The sequence below is a fragment of the Pinus tabuliformis genome, chromosome 8 (assembly GCF_031772625.1).
Source record: "Pinus tabuliformis cultivar Carrire ecotype Pingquan chromosome 8, CPIR1, whole genome shotgun sequence".
Taxonomy (NCBI): Eukaryota; Viridiplantae; Streptophyta; class Pinopsida; order Pinales; family Pinaceae; genus Pinus; species Pinus tabuliformis.
Window position 1 is genome coordinate 674310777 of NC_142294.1, and position 25994 is coordinate 674336770.

General features: G+C 37.2%; 1 protein-coding gene across 1 annotated transcript; it reads right to left on the reverse strand.

Annotated features, from left to right (window-relative positions):
* Nucleotides 1-9214: 9214 nt before the first annotated feature.
* Nucleotides 9215-12044, reverse strand: LOC149237373 (cyclin-dependent kinase B1-1-like). Its single transcript, XM_089366807.1, has 8 exons — nucleotides 11783-12044; nucleotides 11523-11664; nucleotides 11138-11199; nucleotides 10918-11029; nucleotides 10101-10194; nucleotides 9936-10005; nucleotides 9691-9829; nucleotides 9215-9582 (listed from the first exon to the last, which is right to left on the reverse strand). The coding sequence occupies exons 1-8, from the start codon at nucleotides 11977-11979 to the stop codon at nucleotides 9490-9492; spliced, it is 909 nt and encodes a 302-aa protein (XP_089222933.1). The 5' UTR covers nucleotides 11980-12044; the 3' UTR covers nucleotides 9215-9489.
* Between the last annotated feature and the right edge of the window lie 13950 nt (nucleotides 12045-25994).

The window sequence follows — 25994 nt, forward strand, 5'->3', positions numbered from 1 at the left end:
AAGTTATTGTCTTGATCGTTCTTGTGAAAGAATGATTGCTCATGCTTATACATTTAGCATATGAATGGATGGCATGTTCGTGAACAGGGAATGCCAAATGATATATTAGCATAATGAAAGCAATGTGATTTGCAACATGCTAGGGCAAACATGGACAATTGAAGGAGACAAATACATGGAATTTGGGCTATTGGTGCACATGAAAAAATCATGGATCCTTGATTTGGGTGGAGACCTTGTATCCTTTGGATCCCTGATTTATATGGGTGAAGATAACATACTCTCTAGATTCCTGATGATATGAGACTATGAGCTTGCAGGTGGTTATAATGTTGTACATTTTGTATTGTGTCATAGATATCTATATTCATCACTAGGTGGAGGTATAAACCTCTAGATTCCCTTGATGATTGAGGGTGAATGTGAGCCTCTAGATTCCCTTATTTCTTTGACAAGTGATACAATGTGTGGAAATCAAAGAGAAGAGAAGAGAAGGCATTGGGTGCTTGTTGGGTTTGGAAATTGTTCCAATATGTGTATGTGATCAAAGAGAAGGAACTGGGTACTTGTTGGGGTTGAAAATTGATCCAGTGTGTGTACGGGAAAAGAAAATGTCATTGGACGCTTACGGTTTGGAAACTGATTTAATGTGTGTGAAGGAAGCAAAGAGAAATTCAAAGATGAGTATTAATACTCAATTGATTTCATGAATTTCTAAATTATGAACATAAATTATGATGTTTTCAGCAAGCATCCATATCCCTGGTGAAAATATTTGCATTTCCTTGTCAATGAAGCATCCTTCCCTTATTAGCATGGATACATTTATCCCTTTTTTAAGCATATTTTATGCAATACATCAAAATTACCACTATGTATTACTCTTAAGCAAAGGAATCCCTATAAAGGGCCTATGTGGTAGATTAGATATCCATACATGGCCTAAGAGATCAACAATGGCCTTACACCATGGAATGGGCCTCAAGAAACATCCCCACCTCACCCTTCCTAAAGATGGTCAACATATCTCCCATGTTGGCTAAGCATTCCCTACGTAAGCTTTATGTTGTGATTTTTATTACCTTGCATGACCTATGAACCCCAAAGGATATTGGTATGGCCTTATAATGAATATAGACTTATACCATAACATCAACCATGAGAACCATTTATGGTGTTACAATTCTCAAAATTCTACCACATCTTGCTTCTACACCAAATATTCTATATAGATGATTTATGTCATGCTAAGAAATCCTAACCATGGCACATGAGCGATAGAGCTAAAGTCCGCAGCTTATTATTCTATATTTTCACCATATACTATCTCCTAGGTTGTAAGAACCATATTTGGTGTGTCAAACCTTAAAATGACCACCATATTAAGAACTCACATAATAAATATTCTCTATATAACTCTTATGTCATGGCTTAAGGCCTCATTGGTATCTAGCTCATGAGCCTCTTATACAAGTGTCATGGTATCATACCAAATATTTTGGCTTCAAGCTATGGCATAGGCACCAAGAACCTCAATATATCCATCAAATCCCACTCATATTCCAATGATTCCTTATAGAGCCCTTTTTTGGTGGTTCAGGGGCCTACACATATGTGAGTTCTAAAATCAAATGTTATGACCTAAGACCATTATTTGGCACTATATCATGGTATGGAACTTGAGAACCATCCCATCACACTAATCATTGAAAGGGTGACCATATAATCTCACATCGAGGCTAAAATGTGTCAAAACTCAAAATGGTCTAGATACCTCACTCATTGGCTAAATACCTCATTCATAGGCTAAACATTATGTATGTTGTGTTTGTGTTAGGGTCAACAACACTATGTGTCCTTTGAGATAAAATTGAAAATATTTTCTTTTGTTGCAATGATTCCTTAATATTATTAACAAATATTCTCTATTTAGACCATGTATGACAGTTTGGGGACCTACATGACCATCATCATCCATTGTCCTTAGACTCTATCCCTAGAGGAAGATAACTAATGACCCACAAAACCAAGAAAAAATGGTCATTGGCCCATTTTCCCCAAAAGAAAATAGTCCATGAACCCTAAGGGAATATAACTCCCACAATACTTTGGACATCCTCAATTTTGTGATCCCTTGTCCATACCTTGCCAACAATATAAACCCAATCCCACTACATAGATCCTATAAAGGGATTGTTTTACCTACAAGTGGCATATGGACACGAGTTCAAAATTTAGTGCACGAGGGATGGGTACTATGCTTTGAACTGTGAATAATATTGAGCCATGGAGATAAGCCCCATCTATTTCAACTATAGATCATCAACCATGAATAAGGTCCTTAAACACCTCATAAGCACTACAGGAGGGGATGTTTCATTTATAAATGGTATATTAGAACCATTTCAAGGTTTGGTGTAGAAGGGATGAATGTTAAGATGCCAAACATGGTATAAAGACATAAACAAGGGTATTAGGTCCTAACTATGTATTTTAGGGATCATGGGCCATACATATAACTTGACCCCACCACACAGTCCTTGTTTTAAGGAAATTATTTTTTTATGAGTGATCTATCAAAATAATTTCAATGTTTGGTACACTAGGTATTGGTATTAGGGTCCAAGTCATTGTCATAGCAATTAAAACTAGGTTATTTTGTCCTAACTATTTATTTTATAGATATGGACAATGTATGGAGCACTATTCCACCATGCAAGACCTATAAAAGGAAAATTTCACCTGTGAGTCTTTTATGGACACCATTTAAAGGGTTCACTAAGAGTGTTGTGCCATAATTTTTAGAGAAAAACTAAGGCAATAAAACCAAAATATTACTTCTAGTCTTCATGGGCCATTTATAGATCCTTAAACCACCACATAAAGCACAAAGAATATACTTGTTTTAATAATAGCGATCTACATAAACCATTTTTGTTTTTGGCACACAAGTAATTGGTGTTGATGCCTTAACCATGGTTTGAAGCCTAAATCTAAGGACATAGGCCCTAAATGTTACTTCTTGGCTCATGGCTTGCCTATGGAATTAGACCACACCACATAACCCATGGAAGAAATATTTACAATATGAGCTATATATGGTAAATATTTCAAGGTTTCATACACTAGGAATTTGTATCTCAAGGCTTGAGGCATGTTTTGGGGATAAAAGCAAGGGCCTTATGCCCTGACTATTCCTTATAAAAATTATCTACCATGCAAGGCCTTAGATTACAACTATATCCCTTTAGACGAAGTATTTCACTTGAGTACAATAAGGGATTGATTTCAACATTGATCACATAATAGATTTTTGTTGGGGCCTAAACCATGACCTAGGGTAAAAAGCAAGATATTAGTACATAACCATTTATTCTATGCTCATGGGTTGTGCGTAAGGCATTTATTCATGCATAAGGATGGAATTAATACCTTAAACATGGTTTGGAGCCAAACACTAGGGCATAAGCCCTGATTTTTTCTTTAATAGTTCATGTGTCATGTGTATGGCCCTATAACACCACATGGTCCATATGAAGAAATCATTTCCTAATGAAAAGTGTATGAGAACCCTATTAAATTTTGGTGCAAGATGGATAGGTATTAACCTTTGAGATATGGTTTAATGCCAAGAACCAGGGCATTAGGATTTAGTTTGTGCAATATGTGAGAACATAGAATACTGATCTAAATTAAATGGGGTAGAGGTAATGGTTTATGGGACAAAGGCAAAGGCAGAGGTTGATTGAGAGCATAGTCATAAACTTGATGAGAACCCTTTAGAGTTCTCATTATTTTACATGTCATACTTAGTGGCTAATTTTACTCCCATTTCAAAAATCCATGCTATCTTAGCACATTTAAGGTTAAAATTACTGCCTTCCACAACCATGGCCTTAATAATGTCACAATGTTGTCCACAAAAAATTGAAAATCAAACCTTAAATCTAAAAATGGTCATAATAGTGGCATCATTTTTTATTTGCAATGTTAAAATTACCACTTCTTTCAAACCTCCCAACTTGAGAATGAATATTATTATATCAAAAAACCTTAAAATCAACCCCCAAACCAAAAGGTGGCACTATCAATCCTTGTATTGTTATAAAAATATGGTGTGTGTGTGTAGAGAGAAAAACCAAAAAAAGGTGAAACCCCAAATAAACATAAATTTCTTTTTAAATAAAATTAAAAAAATAAAGGCCAGGGGGGTTGGGTCCAAAGGTGGTATGAGTTTTTTACCCTTTTGCAAGGTTCAATTCCTATGAGGGCCTAGCCTAAATCCAGGGGGAACCTTGTGGTAATAGTCAAACATTTTTTATTTGGGGGTTCATTTTAAGGTTTTCATTATAATGATATCCATTCTCAAGTCGAGAAGTTTGAAAAAAGTGGTACTATCAATCCTTGTATTGTTACAAAAATATGGTGTGTGTATGTGTCTAAAGAGAAAAAACAAAAACAAAAAAAGGAAACCCCAAATAAACATAAATTTCTTTTTAAATAAAATTTAAAAAAATAAAGCCCAAGGGGGTTGGGCCGAATGGTGGAAAGCAATGAGTTTTTCACCCTTGTGTAAGGTTTAATTCCTATGAGGGCCTAGCCTAAAGCCATGTGAGGACCTTGAGGTAGCAGTCAAATCCGCAGTTGCACCTAGAGAGATTATATTAAATGGTCTCTTGAATAGTATCTTTTATAATAAAATTAAAGAAAAAAATCCCAAAGAGATTGGGTCCAATGGTTGAAAGCAATGTTCAATTCCCATGTGGGCCTAAGCTAAAGCCACAGGGGAACCTTGTGGTAGCAATCAAACCTTTTTTATTTGGGGGTTGATTTTAAGGTTTTCATTATAATGATATTCATTCTCAAGTCGGGAGATTTGAAAGAAGTGGCACATCCTTGTATTGTTACAAAACCTTTTTGATTTGGGGGTTGATTTTAAAGTTTTCATTATAATGATATCCATTCTCAAGTCGGGAGGTTTGAAAGAAGTGGCACTATCAATCCTTGTATTGTTACAATATGTGTCTAAAGTGAAAAACCAAAAAAAGGGGTTCAATTCCCATGTGGGGCTAGCATAAAGGCATGGGGAACCTTGGGGTAGTAGTCAAACATGTAGTTACACCTAGAGAGATTATATTAAATGGTCTCATGACCCATGCACACATAAGTGGATCAAAACTCATCCCCATGGCCTTCAATTTGAAACCAATCGAGTGTGTGTGAAGAAGGAAGAAAACAACAATTCAAAGGTTAGTATCAGTATTCCATTGATTTCATGAATTTCTAAAATTATGAACATAAATTATGATGATGTCAGCTAGCATCCATATCTCTCGTGAAAATATTTGCATTTCCCCGTCAATGAAACATCCTTCCCTTATTACCTTGGATACATTTCTCCCCCTTTTAAGCAAATTTTGTGTAATACATCAAAATGCCAACTATGTATTACTCATAAGCCAAGGAATCCCTATGAAGGGCCTATGTGGTAGCTTAGATCTCCATACATGACCTAATAGAACAATAATGACCTTACACCATGGCATGGGCCTCTATAAACATCCCCTTCCTCGAGATGGTCAACATATCTCCCATGTTGGCTAAGCATTCCCTACGTAAGCCTTATGTTGTGATTTTGATTATTTTGCATGGCCTATGTACCACAAAGGATATTTGTATGGCCTTATAACGAGAATAGACTTATACCATAACAACCATGAGAGCCATCCTTGGTGTTGCAATTCTCAAAATTTCTACCATATCTTGCTTCTACACTAAATATTCTCTATAGATGGCTTATGTCATCCTAAGCAATCCTAGGCATGGCATATGAGCCATAGAGCTAAATGTCATGGCTTATAATTCTATCTTTTCACCATAGACTATCTCCTAGGTTGTAAGAGCCATATGTGATGTGTCAAAACATGAAATGACCACCATATTAAGCGCTGGCATAATAAAGAATCTCTTTATTATTGGTATCTAGCTCATGAGCCTCTTAGACAAGTGTCACGGTATAGGGACCAAGAACCTCAATATATCCATCATGCCCCACTCATATTCCTAAAGACCATGATTTGGTCCTATATCATGGTATGGGAACTTGAGAACCATCCCATCACACTAATCATTGAAAGGGTGACCATATCATTTCACGTGCATGCTAAAATGTAAACTCAAAATGGTCTAGATACCTCACTTATTCGCTAAATACCTCTCTCAGGCTAAACATTGTGTATGTTGGGTTTGTGTCAGGGTCAACAACACTATTTGTGTCCCTAAAGATAAATCTAAAAATGTTTTCTTTTTAATTTTGGTGTAATGATTCCTTAAGATTATTGACAAATATTCTCTATTTAGACCATGTATGATAGTTTGGGAACCCATATAACCATCATCCATAAAAATAAAAATTAAAAATATATATATATATATAGATATATATAAAAATTAAAAAAATTAAAAATAAAAAATTGTCCTTAGGAAGAAAACCAATAACCCACAAAACCAAGAAAAAATAGTCAATGGCCCATTTTCCCAAAAAAAAATAGTCAATGGCCCATTTTCCCAAAAGAAAATAACCCATGAACACTCAAAGGAAAATAACCCATGAACCCCGAGGAAATATAACTCCCACAATACTTTGGACATCCTCAATTTCATGATCCCTTCTTCATACCTTGCCAACAATCATAAGCACCACATAGATCTTATAAAGGGATTGTTTTACCTACACGTGGCATATGACATGAGTTCAAAGTTTATGCTTTGAACCATGAATACTATTAAGAGCCATGGACATAGGTCCCATCTACAGATTATCGATAATGTAAAGACCCTAAACCACCACAGAAGTACTACAAGAGGGGATGTTTCATCTTTAAATGGTATATTAAAACGATTTCAAGGTTTTGTGTCGAAGGGACTTGTGTTAAGATGCCAACCATGGTATGAAGACATAAACAAGGGTATTGGGTTATAATTTTGGATTTTAGGGCCATACATAAAACTTGAACCCACCACCACAGGCCTTGAACCCCATTCAAAATGATTTGAAGGTTTCCCATTCAAAATGATTTGAAGGTTTTGTACTGTAGAATTCACCAGTACTCCAACTTTAAATTTCCTAAAATCACAAAGATTAATTTTAAAGAAAATTACCAAGGTCCACAACAGCAACCAAAAAAAGCATATACTGGCTAAGGCCATGTTTGCGTTGTAGAATTCACCAGTATGCTAGGTCAAAAATGTAAGATTGACCATTACGCCAGGATCACTAAATTAATATTACCAGCTCTAATGCCAGGTTGACCAGGTATAGATTGCCAGTATTTAGCTTCTTGCTGTAGAATTCACCAGTATTTCATATTCAAACGTATTGCCCCAGCAGTCGAATGCCATATTCAAAAAGTATAATTTACCAGTTTCTGAGTTAATTCCAGATTCTTTATGCTTCACATTTACTAGGTATATAATGCCAGGTTGACCAGGTATAGATTGCCAGTATTTAGCTTCTTGCTGTAGAATTCACCAGTATTTCATATTCAAACGTATTGCCATATTCAAAAATATAATTTACCAGTTTCTGAGTTAATTCCAGATTCTTTATGCTTCATTTACTAGGTATAATGCCAGGCTCTGTATGTATCAATTACCAGTCAACCTAAGGATCATGCAATAGAAATGACTAACTATCTGAAGTGCGGGAATGAAAAATCATCTGTTTCTAGCAAAGTTCAGATATCCTCATGCCATGCAATGGAAAATTATCTATTTTTGGCATGTTTGTCCAAAAAGTTCAAAAATTCTCATGCCATTCAATTTTCAAAGATGCTACAAGTGATCTATCAAAATAATTTCAAGGTTTGGTACACTAGGTATTGGTATTAGGGTCCAAGCCATTGCCGTAGCCATGAACTATTCAAAAAGATCACTCCAACTTTAGATTTCCTAATATCACAAGAAGCTCTGAATAACACATCTGAAGATTAATTTTAAAGAAAATTACTTAAGGTCCACAACAGAAACCAACAAAAGCATATACTGGCTAAAGCCATGTTTGCGTTGTAAAATTCACCAGTATGCTATGTCAAAAATGTAAGATTGACCATAACGCCAGGATCACTAAATTAATGTTACCAGCTATAATACCGGGTTGACCAGGTATAGATTGCCAGTATCTCATATTCAAACGTATTGACCAGCAGTCGAATGCCATATTCAATTACCAGTATCTCATATTCAATTACCAGTCAACCTAAGGATCATGCAATAGAAATTACTAACTATGCTGAATTCATCACAAGAGGCATCACATCTGAAGTGCGGGAATGAAAAATCATTTGTTTCTAGTCAAGTTCAGATATCCTCATGCCATGCATTGGAAAATTACCTATATTTTTTGGTATGTTTGTCCAAAAAAGTTCAAAATCCTCATCCCATTCAACTTTTAAAGAGATCACTCCAACTTTAGATTTCTTAAAATCACAAGAAACTCTGAATAATAACACATCTGAAGAGTAATTTTAAAGAAAATTACTTAAGGTCCACAACAGCAACCAAAACATTGCTTGTTTGCCTGTGCAAACACATCAAAAAAAGCATATACTGGCTAAAGCCATGTTTGCAATGTAGAATTCACGAGTAAGCTAAAAATGTAAGATTGACCATTATAAAGTTACAAAACAATACGCCAGGATCACACAAAATATTACCAGCTATAGATTGCCAGTATTCAGCTTCTTGCTGTAGAATTCACCAGTATTTCATATTGTGAAAGCAATCGAATGCCATATTCAAAAACTATAGAAATGACTAACTATCCTGAATTTATCACAAAAGGCATGACATCTGAAATGCAGGAATGAAAAATTATCTGTTTCTAGCAAGGTTTGGATATCCTCATGCCATTCAATTTTCAAAGAGATCACTCCAACTTTAGATTTTCTTGCTTCTTTCCGTAGAATTCACCAGAAATCGAATGCCATATTATATAATTTACCAGTTTCTAAGTTAATTCCAGATTCTTTAAGCTTCATTTACTAAGTAGCCAAGCTTTATGTATCGATTACCAGTCAACCTAAGGATCATGCAATAGAAATGACTATCCTCATAACATTCAATTTTTCAAAATCACCACTCCAACTTTAGATTTCCTAAAATTATACTCAAACAGTAAAGAGGCTCAATATACAAGAGGACCAATATCACAAGAGGCTCTGAATAATATCACATCTTAACATTAATTTTAAAGAAAGTTTCTCTCCAGTGTGGGAATACAATATTGGAATACAATATTTAAAAGGTCTGCAACAGCAACCAAACATTGCTTGTTTGCCTGGCCAAACACATCAAAAGAAACACATACTGGCTAATATATTTGCCTTTTGCAAAGATGAATTCGTAGAAAATGGGACATTTCCAAAACCACCAATGCATGCAGTAATTTATATATACTATCCTGAATTGCTTAAATCCTTGAAAGGGATCTCAGAACTGAGATTTATCCAGATCATCAAAATAGGGATGTTCCAATGCCTTTTTAGCTGATATTCGTTTGGATGGCTCATAAACCAGCATTTTCTGCAAAAGACATGATCAATTCTCTTTAGTCCACTACTCCTTTTAAAAAAGCAAAGAAACAAAGATAAACGAGATATGAGGGCAATAATACAGATCAAGGACTCTTACAGACAACAGGTCTACACCACTTGGTTCCAAGTCTGGAACAGCAGAGCTCATATCTTGGGGTTTCCATTGAGGATAGATATGCCAGTCCCTGAATTTAGTCACTCCTGGCCAGATTTCTTCATTGGGAGTTCCTAGAAAACTGTTGCATGCAAAGACTATATTAATAAAGAAACTTGCTATTTTGCATTAGAAAAGTATTACCTGTATATAAAGATAAAGTGTCTTTTTTTTGGTCAAATGTTAACCTGAAAATCTTGAAAAGTTGTTGTACTTCAGAATCTCCAATAAACAGGGCTTGCAGTCTGACCATTTCAGCTGCAAAATTGAGAACAGCTTCCATGTCAGACACCCTAGTAGACATATGACTCAACAAATTGAAACATCCAAGTAATCTGTCTAAAAATGCTTACCAAATATACAACCAACAGACCAGATGTCTACAGGTGTAGAGTAGTGAGTAGCCCCCAGAAGAACTTCAGGAGCCCTGTACCAGAGAGTGACAATCTGCAGCACAAGCCCACTAGTTTGTCAAAGGAGAAAGAACCTTGGCATGATAATGATAAGAAAGATTTATCCACCCTCAACCCTTTTTTATTCCTTTGTAATATAGAAAGCTATGAAGGTAAGTTTTATGAAGAGGATATATAAAGTTACAAGCAATAACCCACTCAGCACCGTAACTCCCTAAATTGAATCCAAACTTGTTATTGCATTAAATTTTACGCTGTTTGTTCGAGAGGTCTAACAAGCTCTGTAATGGGTTGGTTCTGAAAGGCCAAGCAAAGGGTCAGACCTGGTCTTACGTCCCCACTCTAGAAAGAAAAGGGTTACAAATACGATGTGAATCCTCAGCCTATGACAGTAATCCTATATGTCCAAAAACCCTAAACCTCTTCCCTTATACCTGGAAGTTAAATGTTATACACTATGAAACCTAAACGACCAAAATCAGGAACGACCAAATTTCCTGCTAAACCCAGAAGCAAATGTGGACTATTCCCAAAATATGAATACAGAAAATGTGATTCTGACAAGCTCTGCAAAAGAGTTGATCCCAAAAGGCCAAAACGTCCAACAAGAAGTTGAACACCCGAAACCTCTAACCTTAGTGCTAAAAATTAGATATTATTCACCAAGAAACCAGAACCAAACCGTCTCTAAAATCAGCGTGGACAAAATTTCTACAAAAACCAGTAGCAATGTGGAAAATGCAGTTAAAACACCCACCTCATGTGTATATTTCTTAATAGGAATTGTAAATGCTCTTCCGAGGCCAAGATCTGCTATTTTTACCACACCTCTTTGCTTATCCACCAGGAGATTGTGAGGCTTCAGGTCCCTGCACACCCAAATCACTGGCATTGTAAGAAGTCAAAGAAGGCAGAGCACCGACAGTATGCAAAACCATTTCAACCAAAAAATGCAAAAGAAAGACAGATGTGAGCACCTGTGCATTACACCACGACTATGGCAGTAAGCAACCCCCTGGCACAACTGGTACATGAAGCTCTGCAATTTATCCAAAACCATAATCAACCAAACGACAAGTACAGCCCAGAAAATGCCCAAAATAACAAGAAAGAAGGAAATAAAATCAGTCGAAAGTCACAGCATTACTGAAATGTGAACACCCAACGAATCAGGGTTGTTTCAAAACCCTATATTCTAGTAAACTTAAACAGCCAAAACAGAGACCACTGCTTTCCTCCTAACATTGAATTTACCTCATTTAAACAGGCTTAGATGGCCTGAACAACACAACATAAACAAATTCAAATATCAATTTTCTTTGACAGCTACAGTTAGAGACCCAAAATTGCAGAGGAATTTACCTTAATAATACTGGGAGGGACTTTTGTGTGGCTTCGGCGATAACCATCAATGTACTTCTTGAGATCAGAGTCCATGTATTCAAAAACCAAGTAAAGAAGGGGTTTCCCGTCCTTGTTCTCTGTGTGTTCTACATCCAACAGCCTGCGCAGACAAAATGGATTGTCAGAACATATATATCTATATATTTTTGGGTTAATGGTTCACAGATGCATAACCTAATGCCTGATAAGATACAAACACAATATGCCACCTCCAATACCTGACAATGTGGATGTCCTGAGAAAGCATCTGCAGAAGGGAAATCTCGCGGAGAGCGGTGGGAGGAATACCCTCATCGTCGCTCTCCAGCCTTGTTTTCTTAAGGGCGACCAATTGCCCTGTGTTCTTGTCCTTGGCCTTGTACACCTTCCCATAGGTTCCTTCTCCCACCTTCTCCAACTTCTCATAAGCATCCATTGTTACAGCGAACACAGTAAAGTAACAAACAACAAGATTCGCAGAGCAGAGGATGCTAAGGGTCGAGAGAAGCAGAGGCCATATATAAATGGAGTGTGGTCCTAGATTGGCTCTGCCTCAAACGGTCATTTTGAATTTTCTGACCGTTGGACTTTCGTTGAAACGGGTTTTTCGAAAGTGGGGACACCCGGGTGCGTAATAAGTGTAAGATACTTTTGAACTTTGTGTAGCTTATATGGCCTAGTATTCAAAATCTTTTTTCATTTTTGGTGATTATTGTTTTATTAGTTGAAGTTTTATATTTTTCCCCACTTTTTTTGGTTGGAAATTAGTCAAAATTTTCAAGGGCCAAAGTTCCGCTTTTAGAGATGGAATTTTGATTTTGACTTAGTTCTACATGGGCCAATGTTACCTTTAAAAGTGGAGTAGTTTGAATGTTATTTATCTCATGCCAATTTATTTTCATAGTTTGAATGTTATTTAACCCACACCATGTTTAAGTAGTGGTTCCAATGTTGTTTATCCCCTACTATCTTTGAAGTTGAGGACAAATAAATAACTAGTTTTCATTATGAAGTTTTGAGGTAGTTACAAGTTAAAGTTTGAATTTATGACATGAGAAGTTACAAGGGATTATTTGGTTTCACTTTTATTTGTTTGGAGATGGTTAAGTAAAGTAAGGTTTGAATATATAATATTGGTAATTTATAATAATGATAAAAAAATTATGAAGTAAAATTGAACTCTTTTTAAGTGGAGTTTCTTTAAGTGGAAAAATTACTAAAAGTTATAAATGGAAATTTGATTATAAAATTATTTTAAAGATTTTAGTACATTTTAAGGATCTAATTGTTGAAATTTCAAACAATGAATAAATTGAAGTATAAGTTTAATTTATTAAAAAAAAATCTCACAAAGATTGAGGTTTTCTATTTATCTAAACTCATTTTCATTAATACGATATTATAAAGAGGCCACAAATCTTAATCTAGAAGATTAAAAGTATCTATTTGTTGTAGTTAGCTTATTATAAAGAGGCCACAAATCTTAATCTAGAAGATTAAAAGTATCTATTTGTTGTAGTTAGCTTATTGAAAAGAAAATCAACATTATTAAAATAAGAACAAACTTGCATATGGGGTGTTGAATAGTTGGTGAATGGGTACATTATTAAGCCACTTCTTGCATGATGGTCGCTAGTTTGAAACCATGTACGTAGGCCTACCGTATAACCTTCAAAAAAAAATATTAAGAAGAACGAACTCTTATGAGCTCTATGGTGAAACACAACACTGAGCAAATCCTAAAACATTGTAGGGAAAAAGTATTTGTCATCATTGTTGGATGATAAGGCTAAACCTTGAACTACCATTCACATTTTTAAGGTGGGACACTATCTCAAATGGACATCCTATAGCCCTTACAATGTGGAAACTATGTTTTTTTAAACCATGGTGAATCGGTAAGATGTGGAAATTTATCCTCGAATTTTGTTCCCACGGAGGTCCCTCGACCAAAGTGAGGAGGGTTATGTAGCCACACCCATTAGCTCATTAGAGTAGGTAGTGTGTACAAAATGAAAAGGAGCACTTGGTCCAAGATGTTGGATGAGCAGGCTAAGCCTTGAACTAGCAATTCACCTTTTTAAGGTGGGTCATTCACTCAAGTGGGTGTCTTATAGCTTGTAAGTCCTGGAAATAATGTTGATCTTGAGTATTATTATCATGGAGGTCCCTCAACCAAAGACAACAAAGTTATGGGGTGTCACCCATGGGCGCATTAGAGTTTATAGTGTGTATACAATAAAAAAGTGTTGAATGGTCTAAGATGTTGGATGATAGGGCTAAACCTTGAACTAGTGATTCACTTGTTTAAGGTGGGTCATTGGCTCAAGTAAACGTCATGTAGCTCTTAAGACATGGAAACATTGTAGATATTGAGTTCTATTCTCATGGAGTTCTCTTGACCAAAGTGGTGAAGGTCATATGGCCTCACCCATGGGCCTATTAGTGTAGGGATTGCATATATAATGAAAAAGAGCCACTTGGTCCAAGCAGTTGGATGATAGTTCTAAACCTTGAAATGGTGTTCACTTTTTTAAGGTGGGTCATTGGCTTACGTGGATTTCATATAGCTCTTAAGGCATGGAAACATTGTTGATCTCAAATTCTATTCACATGGAGGTCCATTGACCAAAGTGATGAGGGTTATGTGGCCTCATCCATAGGTTCAGTAGAGTAAGGAGTGCTTACACAATGAAAAAGAGTCTTTTGGTTAGAGATGTTGGATGACAAGGATAAACCTTGAACTAGTGATTCACTTTGTTAAGGGGGATCGTTGGCTCAACTAGACGTCCTATAGCTCTTAAGATGTGGAAACATTGTTGATCTCAAGTTCTAGTCTTTTGGAAGTCCCTCGATCAAAGAGAGGATGGTTATATGACCTCACTAGTGGGCTTGTTAAATTAGGGAGTGGATGCACAATGAGAGAGTGCTACTTCGTTTAAGATGTTGGATGAGAAGGATAAACCTTGAATTGGTGATTTACTTTGTTGAGGTGGATTATTGGCTCAAGTGATTGTCCTAAAGTGGATGTCTTGTAACTCCTAAGACATGGAAACGTTTTTGATTAATTTTATCCCCACGGACATCCCTTAATCAAAGCGAGGAGGCTTAGATAGCCTCACTGGTGGGCATGTTAGTGTAGGGATTGTGTAGAAATTCCCACCTGTAGATCACCTAATAATGCAATAGACTAAAGCAAAATACTTGATCTACTTCTACAACCAATTTAGCGCAAGCTTAATCAAACATGAGCAATATCAATAAGAACACATATAACTGATATGGAGAAATCAATCACACATAACACAAAAGAATTTACCCGGGGAAAGCCTCAACCTAAAATCCTAACTCTGTATTATCATATAAGTGGAAATATAGCCAATATTACAAAAAGAATCAGCTCAAAAGCTATCATGCTCTCTCTGCAATATCTCTACTGCTCATAAACAGTCATAGGCCTCTATCTAACCTCTGGTCTGCCCTCCAAGCCTCCTATTTCTTTGTGCAATTCTAATTGGGGTCCAGTGCGGCCACTTGTGTGAATTGCCCCTTCACACACTCACTAACCTCTGATCCAACTACGCAGTCCTGAAGGAGATAAATCCTCATCATGGATGAGCTTCCTTTATAGGAAAAATATTCATCCAACTAATAGTACACTGTCCCTTCTCTGATCTCAACTGGGTCTCTGTCTGAACTGACATGCATGAGTTATCCATGAGTGAATACTCAATTATCTGAAATACAGTAGTTACATGCATGCAAGCATTAACTAATTGAACTCTCATTAATTTAACAAACTGTTAAATTAATCTAATTGGACTTGACTCAGTTAACTGAGCCAACTAATTACAACTCAATATTACAACTCATCCTTATCTCTTTAACTGATGGATAAATTCCTCAATTAATAGATAAACTGTTGCATGTCCTCACATAGACTTCAAGTTTGTTTTTCCTTAACTAATTAATTCAAGATGAATTAATTAATTAATTTACAAACTGCTGTTAATATCAAATTCAAATTTTACTTCCTATTTTAGTCCAGGGACTGACTAAAATTAGAAATCCATCCTAAACTGCTAAAAATAGAATGTTATTTTTAGCACTTCCATTTTTCATTCCATGTTGCCCAATCCAGCACTGGTACCCAAACTGCTATTTTCAGCATTTCTTGTTGCCATTTTCAACACTCCCTCTCAACAAGAAAGGCTTCATTTCGAACCCGATCCTGTACCTTTGGAATGTTTTGCATGCAACACTTCTACCAAGTGTGGTTGCTCCAGCAACTCTCGGAACAAAAAAACTCCCAACTGACCTCTCTGTTGGGCTAGAAACATACTCTGATGTTGAAGCTCTACCTGTTGCTGACAAGTGCTCCCTCTCTGACCTCTGTGCTACTGCAACATCTCCATGCATCTCGCACCATTGCACACCTCTCTGTGCCATCCTGCACTGGTGCAACACACTTGTGCCTCTCGCATTGCTGCAGCCTGCTAGCTCTGTGTTGTCTTGGGATTCCTGCACTGTATTTCTCTCTGCCGCTTCATCCGCATCTGTCTCTACCCAATCCGTCAGCTACTACTCCTCATCGGGGCTCTCGTAGAAAAGTCGAATCAAGGAGGTTGGGTACCTCAAGGATCCTGCCCCTCCTTTGTGGGACGATCACTCCACGTCGCCCCACCTCCTACCTGGAGGTATGGCTGCATGTGATCCCTCTGCCCACCTAGCTCGAAGTTTCCCCCTACTGGAGGTCTCTACATGAGTAGATGTCTCTACTTGATCTCCTCTTAGCTTCTCTAGTTGTGGCTGCTCCACAACCTCCTGAAGCTGCTTCACCAATCATGGCTCCTCCACAATCGTCTAAGACTTCTTCTGGCGTTGCATGTTGAGAGGTAATTTACTCTCCCTCTCAACCACCAAGTATCTAACCTTTGTCTTGCTCCTCAAGGCTTTGCATGCATCTTGTACCTCAAGTGCATACAGGTTCTTGGCTAGCACACTAATATGTTTCCACTTTCCCGCCGTCATGAAATTTTCTGGAAAAAGAGCGGATTTTAAATTAGCGATATCTCCCTCATCTGAACTCCGATTCAGCCGATTTTTTTTTTTGAATTTGGGTCTTTTTCCGCAAGGAATCCAAGTATGCTATTTGTTTCTGAAAATTTTGTACAAAAATTTTCAGATCTGCTCTGCGAACTCTCGGCCCAAAACTCAAAACTTTGAAATCTCCTCTAGTATATTGTTCACCCTTGATCACCTTTGCTCTGATACCATGTAAAATTTTTCCACAAATCAGCTAGCTCTGATACCATGTAGAAATTCCCACCTATAGATCACCTGATAATGCAATATACTAAAGCAAAACACTTGATCTACTTCTACAAATAATTTAGCTGAAGCTTAATTGAACATGAGCAACATCAATAGAACACATATAACTGATAAGAAGGAATCAATCACACATAACACAGAAGAAATATCCAGGGGAAAGCACCAACCTAAAACCCCATCTCTGTATTATCATACAAGTGGAAATATAACCAATATTACAAAAAGAATCAGCTCAAAAGCTATCTTGCTCTCTCTGCAATACCTTTGCTGCTCATAAACAGTCAAAGGCCTCTATCTAACCTCTGGTCTGCCCTCCAAGCCTCCTATTTCTTTGCGCAATTTTGATTGGTGTCTAGTGCAGCCACTTATGTGAATTGGCCTCTTCACACACTCACTAACCTCTGATCCAACTACGCAGTCCCGGAGGAGATAAATCCTCATCATGGATGAGCTTCCTTTATAGGAAAAACATTCATCCAACTGATAGTACATTTTCCCTTCTCTGATCTCAACTAGGTCTCTATCTGAACTGACATGCATGAGTTATTCATGAGAGAATATTCAATTATCTGAAGAACAACAGTTATATGCTAGCATGCATTAACTAAATGAACTTAATTTAAACAAATTGTTTAAATCAATTATAACTGGACTTGACTCAGTTAACTGAGCCAACTAATTACTACTCAATATAGAATTCATCCTTGTCTCTTTAACTGATGGATAAATTCCTCAATTAATAGAGATATTGTTGCAAGTCCTCACATAAAATTCATGTTTGATTTTCCTTAACTAAATTAATTAATTAATTTACAAACTGCTGTTAATATCAAATTCAAAATTTACTTCCTATTTTTAGTCCAGGGATTGACTAAAATAGGAATCCATCCTGAACTGCTAAAAATAGAATGCTATTTTTAGCACTTCCATTTTCCATTCCCTATTACTCAATCCATCACTAGTACCCAAACTACTATTTTTAGCAGTGCTATTTTTAGCACTTCTATTTTTAGCATTTCTTGTTTCCATTTGTCAACACTCCCTCTCAACAAGAAAGGCTTCAACACGAACCCGATCCTGTACCTCTGGAATGTTCTGCATGCAACACATCTACCAAGTGTGGTTGCTTCAACAACCCTCAGAACAAAAAAAAACTCCCAATTGACCTCTCTATTGGGCTAGAAACATACTCTGATGCTGAAGCTCTACCTGCTGCTGACAAGTGCTCCCTCTCTGAACTCTGAGTTGCTACAACACTCCATGCATCTCGCACCATAGCACACCTCTCTGTGCCATCCTGCACTGGTGAAACACTCATGTGCCTCTTGCATTTCTGCAACCTACTAGCTCCACACAGTCCTGGGACTCCTGCACTGTAGCTCTCTCTGCCGCTCCATCTGCATCTGTCTCTACCCAATCAGCCAATCCTGCTACTCCTCGTCGGGGCTCCTATAGGAAAGTTGAATCAAAGAGGTTGGGTACCTCAAGGATCCTGCCCCTCCTCCTTGGGACGATCACTCCACATCGCCCTACCTCTTACTTGGAGGTATGGTTGCATGTGATCCCTCTGCCCACCTGGATCGAATTTTCCCCTATTGGAGGTCTCTGCATGAGCAGATCTCTCTACTCGATCTCCTCTGAGCTTCCCCTGTTGTGACTGCTCCACAACCTCCTGAAGCTGCTACACCAATCGTGGCTCCTCCATAATCATCTGAGACTTCTTTTGGCACTGCATGTTGAGAGGTAATTTACTCTCCCTCTCGACCACTAAGTATCTAACCTTTGCCTTGCTCCTCAAGGCTTTGCATGCATCTTGTACCTCAAATGCATACAGGTTCTTGGCTAGCACACCAATCTGTTTCCACTTTCTCGCCATCATGAAATTTTCTGGAAAAAGAGCTGATTTTAAATCAACGATATCTCCCTCATTCGAACTTCGATTCAGCCGATTTTTTTTGGAATTTTGGTATTTTTCCGCAAGGAATCCAAATCTGCTATTTGTTTCTGAAAATTTTGTATAGAAATTTTCAAATCTGCTCTACAAACTCTCGGCCCAAAACTCAAAACTTTGAAATCTCCTCTCAGTGTACTGTTCTCTCCTTTGATCACCTTTGCTCTGATACCATGTAGAAATTTTCTACAAACCTCGCTCTGATACCATGTACAAATTCCCACCTGTAGATCACCTGATAATGCAATAGACTAAAGCAAAATACTTGATCTACTTCTACAACCAATTTAGTGGAAGCTTCATCGAACATGAACAACATCAATAAGAACACATATAACTGATATGGAGAAATCAATCACACATAACACAGAAGAATTTACCCGGGGAAAGCCTCAGCCTAAAACCCCAACTCTGTATTATCATACAAGTGGAAATATAGCCAATGTTACAAAAAGAATCAGCTCAAAAGCTATCATGCTCTCTCTGCAATACCTCTGCTGCTCATAGACAATCAAAGGCCTCTATATAACCTCTGGTCTTCCCTCCAAGCCTCCTATTTCTTTGCGCAATTCTGATTGGGGTCCAGTGTAGCCACTTGTGTGAATTGGCCTCTTCACACACTCACTAACCTCTAATCCAACTACGTAATCTTGAAGGAGACAAATCCTCATCATGGATGAGCTTCCTTTATAGGAAAAATATTCATCCAACCGATTGTACATTGTCCCTTCTCTTATCTCTATTGGGTCTCTGTCTGAACTGACGTGCATGAGTTATCCATGAGTGAATACTCAGTTATCTGAAATACAATAGTTACATGCATGCAAGCATTAACTAACTGAACTCTCATTAATTTAAAAAACTATTAAATTAATCTAACTAGACTTGACTTAGTTAACCGAGCCAACTAATTACAACTCAATATTACAATTCATCCTTGTCTCTTTAACTGATGGATAAATTCCTCAATTAATAGATAAATTGTTGCATTTTCTCACATAGACTTCAAGTTTGTTTTTCCTTAACTAATTAACTCAAGATGAATTAATTAATTAATTTACAAATTGCTGTTAATATCAAATTCAAATTTTACTTCCTATTTTAGTCCAGGGATTGACTAAAATTAGGAATCCATCCTGAACTGCTAAAAATAGAATGTTATTTTTAGCACTTCCATTTTTCATTCCCTATTGCCCAATCCAACACTGGTACCCAAACTGCTATTTTTAGCATTTCTTGTTTCCATTTTCAACAGATTGCATATATAATGGAAAAAGTCATTTGGTTGAAGATGTTGGATGATAAATCTAAACCTTGAAATGGTGATTCACTTTTTGAAGGTGGGTCATTAGCTTACGTGGATGTCTTGTAACTCTTAAGGCGTGGAAACATTGCTGATCTCAAGTTCTATTCCCGCGGAGGTCCCTTGACCAAAGTGATGAGGGTTATGTGGCCTCACCCATGGGCTTAGTAGAGTAGGGAGTGCTTGTACAATGAAAAAGATCCTCTTGGTTAGAGATGTTGGATGACAAGGCTAAACCTTGAATTGGTGGTTCACTTTTTTAAGGTGGATCATTGGCTCAAGTGGATGTTCTATAACTATTAAGATGTGGAAACATTGTTGATCCCAAGTTCTATTCTTATGGAGGTCCCTCGATCAAAGAGAGGAGGGTTATGTGACCTCACACATGGGCCTGTTAAATTAGGGAGTGGATACAAAATGAAAAGGTGCTACTTGGTATAAGATGTTGGATGAGAGGGATAAATCTTGAACTGGTGATTTAGTTTTTTGAGGTGGGTTGTTGGCTCAAGTGAATGCCCTAAAGTGGATGCCTAGTAGCTCCTAAGACATGGAAACATTGTTGATCTAAAACTTTATCCCCGTGGAGTTCCCTCAACTAAAGCGAGGAGGGTTATGCGGCCTCACTGTCCACGCCCAACACTCACCCATGGGCCCATTAGAGTAGGAAACATACACAATGAAAAAGAGACACTTGATTTGAGATGTTGCATAAGAGATCTAAACCTTGAGTTGGAAATTCACCTTTTTAAGGTGGTTAATTGGCTCAAATGGGTGTCTTGTAGCTCTTAATACATGGAAAATTTGTTGATCTCAAGTTCTATTCCTGTGAAGCTCCTCTACCAATGTAAGAAGGGTTATGTGGCACCACCCATGGGTCCATTATAATAAAGAGTATGTACACAATGAAAAAGAGCCAGTTGGTTCAAGATGTTAGATAACAAGGCCTAAACCTTAAACTGATGATCCATTTTTTTAAGGTGGGTCATTAGCTCAAGAGGACATCCTATAGCTCTTAAGACATGAAAACATTGTTGATCTCAATACCAAGAAGGTGGAGGATGCAAATCATTTTCTCTTAAAATGTCCCATGTATGCCCACATTAGATATCAATTTTAAAATATTTGTAAAAATGTTGACCTTTCTACGATGTTAACTACATTAAGAGATGTGAATAATACTCCTTGCAATTATCTCAATGAGAGTCAGCATGCATGCAATTGACATTATGATAGTTAAATTTTAATAAAATCCAAAAAAATGTGGTAGTTGGTTTCTAGTAAAAGCCAAAAATGTTGTGGCAATCATCTCATGCATTTGCCAAAATTGTAGCTCATATAAGTGTCTCTGCATAGACCTTTGTCCAAGCATGTATATGATACTTTAATAATTACTTATTTCAACATTTTTTTAATTTTAAACTTAGGAAAAGCATGATAATTAATTTAATTAGTTATTACCGACTTCGTAACTCACATTTCTAAATTTTACAACTTTGGAAATTAATATTTATTTTTCAATTGAATCAATAGAAAGTGATAAGATTAAATTTTGGCCTTTGATCTTTTCTTTGAATATCTCAAGGAGGAAATAGGGTTATGAGAAAAATCATAAATTGTTGGAATAAGTGGGTGAAGGACACAATTTAGAGATCACATTGAGTGAGAAAGAAGAGAGTCGATTTGGGTAAGAAGAAGGAAGGTTGAGCAACTGAGGAGAACAGATTAAGTTTACAGAGAGAGAGAGAGAGAGAGAGAGAGAGGAACCGTGTCCAGGCTGTCATTTTCTAAAGAGAGGGGTTGTGCCCAAGCCGAGTTCGCAGGAGAGAAAGGTCGAGTCTTTAGGGTTGAGTTCTCAACTAATGGAGAGGTCGTGTCTTAGGCTGAGTTTACTAAAGTGAAAGGGACAATATGTTGTAGAGGGAGAGGTCGTTTGTTGGATTAAAATGTGTAGAGGAGAGGGGTCGTTTCCTAGGGATGTTCTTAGTTGTAAATTATCTCAAACTATTGTTATAACATTTTCCTAATTTATGCTTTGAAGTATAATAAAATCCCTCTGTTGGTTTTCCCCCACATTCGAGTTTCCTAGGGTAAAAGTTGTGTAAAAAGTTTATGTTCTTGGATTTCATATTTTTGTGATGCATAATTTTTTAGAAGCTCAATTGTATTAATTGTGCGTAGATTTCAAATTTGAGTTTTCTGGGTTTTCAATAAAAATAAAATTTTGGCTATAATAATTTACTAACACGTTAATCATTTTGCTAGGCTTAGAGAAAACTATCATGGTATCAGAGCAAATCCCCTTAAATAAATTAATGTGTCGCATAGGTACTCAAATTGGTTCATGGTATTTTTATTGTTTTCAACAAACAAATGTTCAAGGGCTTGATTTACCATGGAAACCAGTGTTATGCATGAAGACAGGTTAGAAAGAGCCTCAAACTATCTTTAGTGGAAAGTCTGGATCACATCTATTCTCAAGGAGAACAAGTTGTGGAGATTTTTTAACTCCACAATGGTTGTGACAATTTAATATCCTATTTCCCTAGGTCTCCATGAGGTGAAATAAGAAAGGGCATAAAGGATCATCTTGGATGGGGTGAAATATCACATAATTCTCCATATGTTTGAGAAAAATAATTCCAAATAGATGTGGGATGCACTCACCAAATTATACCAGATTAACAACTAGAACTAAAAGATGGTGCTAAGGGACAAGCTCTACAACACAAGGATGTCCAAGGGAGAGAATGTGGCTTCCTACCTTACCAAGGTCACACAGTTGTGAGATGAGATGGCAATTATAGGGGATATATTCCTTGATTTTGAAATGTGTATAACCTTGAATGGATATACAAAGTAGTGTGATGTATTTGTGAAATGCCTTGTGGGACAAGAGAATGTTCCCACTTGGGAAAGGTTGTGGGATGATTTCACACAAGGGGAGATCTGAGAAGGGTCTTAATGTGGTGAGGAGGAAGAGAACCTAACCCTAATATTTAAGGGCAAGGGAAAGGCTAAGAAAGGATCCACCGAAGGAGCTACCTTAAAGGGAAATAAAAAGAAGTTTGATGCTAGGAAAGTGAAATGATTTGTTTTCCACTATTTAGGGCATTTTTCCAACTAGTTCCCTAACAAGAAAAAGGGAAAATGAAAGAAGCATGTTGCTACTACAACTGATATGGACGAGTTCACACCCAAATTTGAGGATGTGTTTTAACTTATCACACGTTTCTCTAATTAAATGGCCACTAGTGCGTGGTATGTTAACTATGATGCTTCATTTCACATGACTAGAGTGTGAAACTATTTTACCAGCCTGAACGAGAACATTTTGGACTTCCACATTGAGCTTGGTCATAATGTCAAGTACATGCCAAAAGATAGTGGAACTATCAAGTTTCAAAGGGAGTCCAGAAAGCCTCTATTAGTGAAGGGTGTGTTATACATTCTAGGTTTGATGAAGAACTTGATTTCAGTTTCATCCTTGGAGGACGACGGTTATGTAGTGATTTTCTCACATGGAAAGGTGCATATTTTTCCCAAGGGTTCCAACTTTAGCACAACAAAGTTTCTTGGAGTGAGAAGGAACAAGTTGTAAATGGCATGATGTGTACAAGGGGTGTGCCATGGGTGAGCACACCAAGACTATGTTTCCTAGTAGTGATAATAGATCTAAGGGGATCTTGGACTTGATCGATTCAGACGTATGTGGGTCCATGTCAACCGTGTTCATTGTAGGGTTCAACTACTACATGACCTTCATATATGACCATTCTAAGAAAGCCTAGATCTATTGTAACACCCTCCTCCCACATCTACCCAAGTAACTGGCCAACTAGGGTAAACATGTGGCGAGAAGTTACTATGATATGTTTTGAATCCCTATGTGTTAGTTAAGGAAGTGGAATCGACGGAAACACACCATCAAGGAAAATTTTAAGGATTGAAAATTTTCTTGAAGTTTAAAAACATTGGCGAATCTCACTAATCCCTAATATGAAAACTATAAAATGCTTATTGATATATTTGTAAAATTATTCAAATTTATAATAATTTTATATATAGTCTCTATATAATGTTCGCAATTTTTAAGGTAAAATAATTTTATATTCTAAAATTTGGGTGAATCATCTTTTATAAAAATTGGTAATTGGTGAATCTTTTTTGTGGAAAAATCATGGAAAATTAGCCCACTGGGCGAATATTAGCCCCTAAAATTTTCCATGCACACCATACAGACTTTCCACATCAGCAACAGAACTCTAGGAGACATCCCAACCACTTAGGTAACCAACCCCTGGGTCCCACTAAATCTTTATATCATTAAACCCCTGGACGCTCCCTTGATATGGACAAGCGTGCATCCAGGAGGCTCCAGACGCTCCCACAACATGGGTATGCATGCGTTTGGGGACTTTTCTCCTAAGACTTGTGCCTGTGACTCCTAAACGTGTGCCACTTTTTCAAGTACAACACCCAGGTCACTGCTCATAACTCAATGACAGGTTGAGAAATGAATTATCACAACAGAGAAATGATACCTCTACAAAAATATTGACAAGGAAAAGATTGGACCCCTACTAGCCATGACAGGCCTTTCGTCAAACATGTCACAAACATAAAGGCTATAGGTCTTAACAACAAATATGAGCATAGGGGTCTCATATTTATCTGAGATTCACTATGAGGCATTTTTTCCTTATCACCTTAGTTGTGTTATCATCTATTAGTCCATAGATACATTGTTCATTCATCTACAAGTAAAAATATGATGAGAGATATACATAACCATTGTCATAATACATGTTCATAACCAACATAATAACAACAGAAATACCAAGGAAATAACGACCATATAATCCACATATAAACCAATATAATACTCATGAAATAACAAGGATAAACAAACTCATAATACTAATGTAAATGCCAACTAGTTGTGGGACTTCCATGAACCACCGAGCCGTAGACATGGCTGAGCCAAATCTCTCTTTAGCTAGTCATCCCCATGCCATATTCCAAGCATGAATGTGGGATCTCATAGAACACATCAATCAAAACCATCCAAGGCTTCCAAAGGCCAAACCACCTAAACCCATCAAACAATGATTCCACCTCATAGTCGGACATCACAAAACCATCATCAGATTGGTCTCTAGCCAACTCTTACAGGGCTCTAGAGTGGTTGTTCCAACCAAGGCTTCCAGGACTCGTAACTCAACCCACAATTGTCTCTGGGATTCCAAAGTGTTTGCCCATCCAGGGCTTCCAAGACTAGTAACTCAACCCACCAAGGACTTCCAAAGCGTTTTTCCAACCAAGGCTTCTAGGAACTAGTAACTCAAACCAAGCTAAAGGAAACATGAGAACCAACCAGAAAAACAAAGAAATAAACTGAAAACACCACGGTTATCCAGGAAATTGCAAGGCAAGTAATTCCACTGTCAGTCCAGGCAATCCTCCATGCCAATGACATATCATGACCAAGAAACCACATGCATGTCAAAACTAGCAAGGAAACCATACATGTAACTCGATACTTGCAAAGAAATCCAGTTGTAGCCATTGATCCTTCTCTTCCTTACTTTATCTTTGCTTCCCTTTGCCTTCTTGCTCCAAATCCCAAGTATGCCACACTCCTCCAAGAGTGCTCCAAGAAAATCTAAGTGACCAAGAGTATGAGAGAGAGAAAGAATAGGAGAGAGCTCCACCAAAAACCTATCAAAAGCTTGCCAACTGATCCGCATAAGAATTCTTATCAATGCAGCCTCTATTTTCTTCAATTTCCATTATTTTCCTTTAATTTCCTCCTCACACGCAAGCTATGACCTTTCACCTTCCTTTTCTCCTAATTTCCATTATT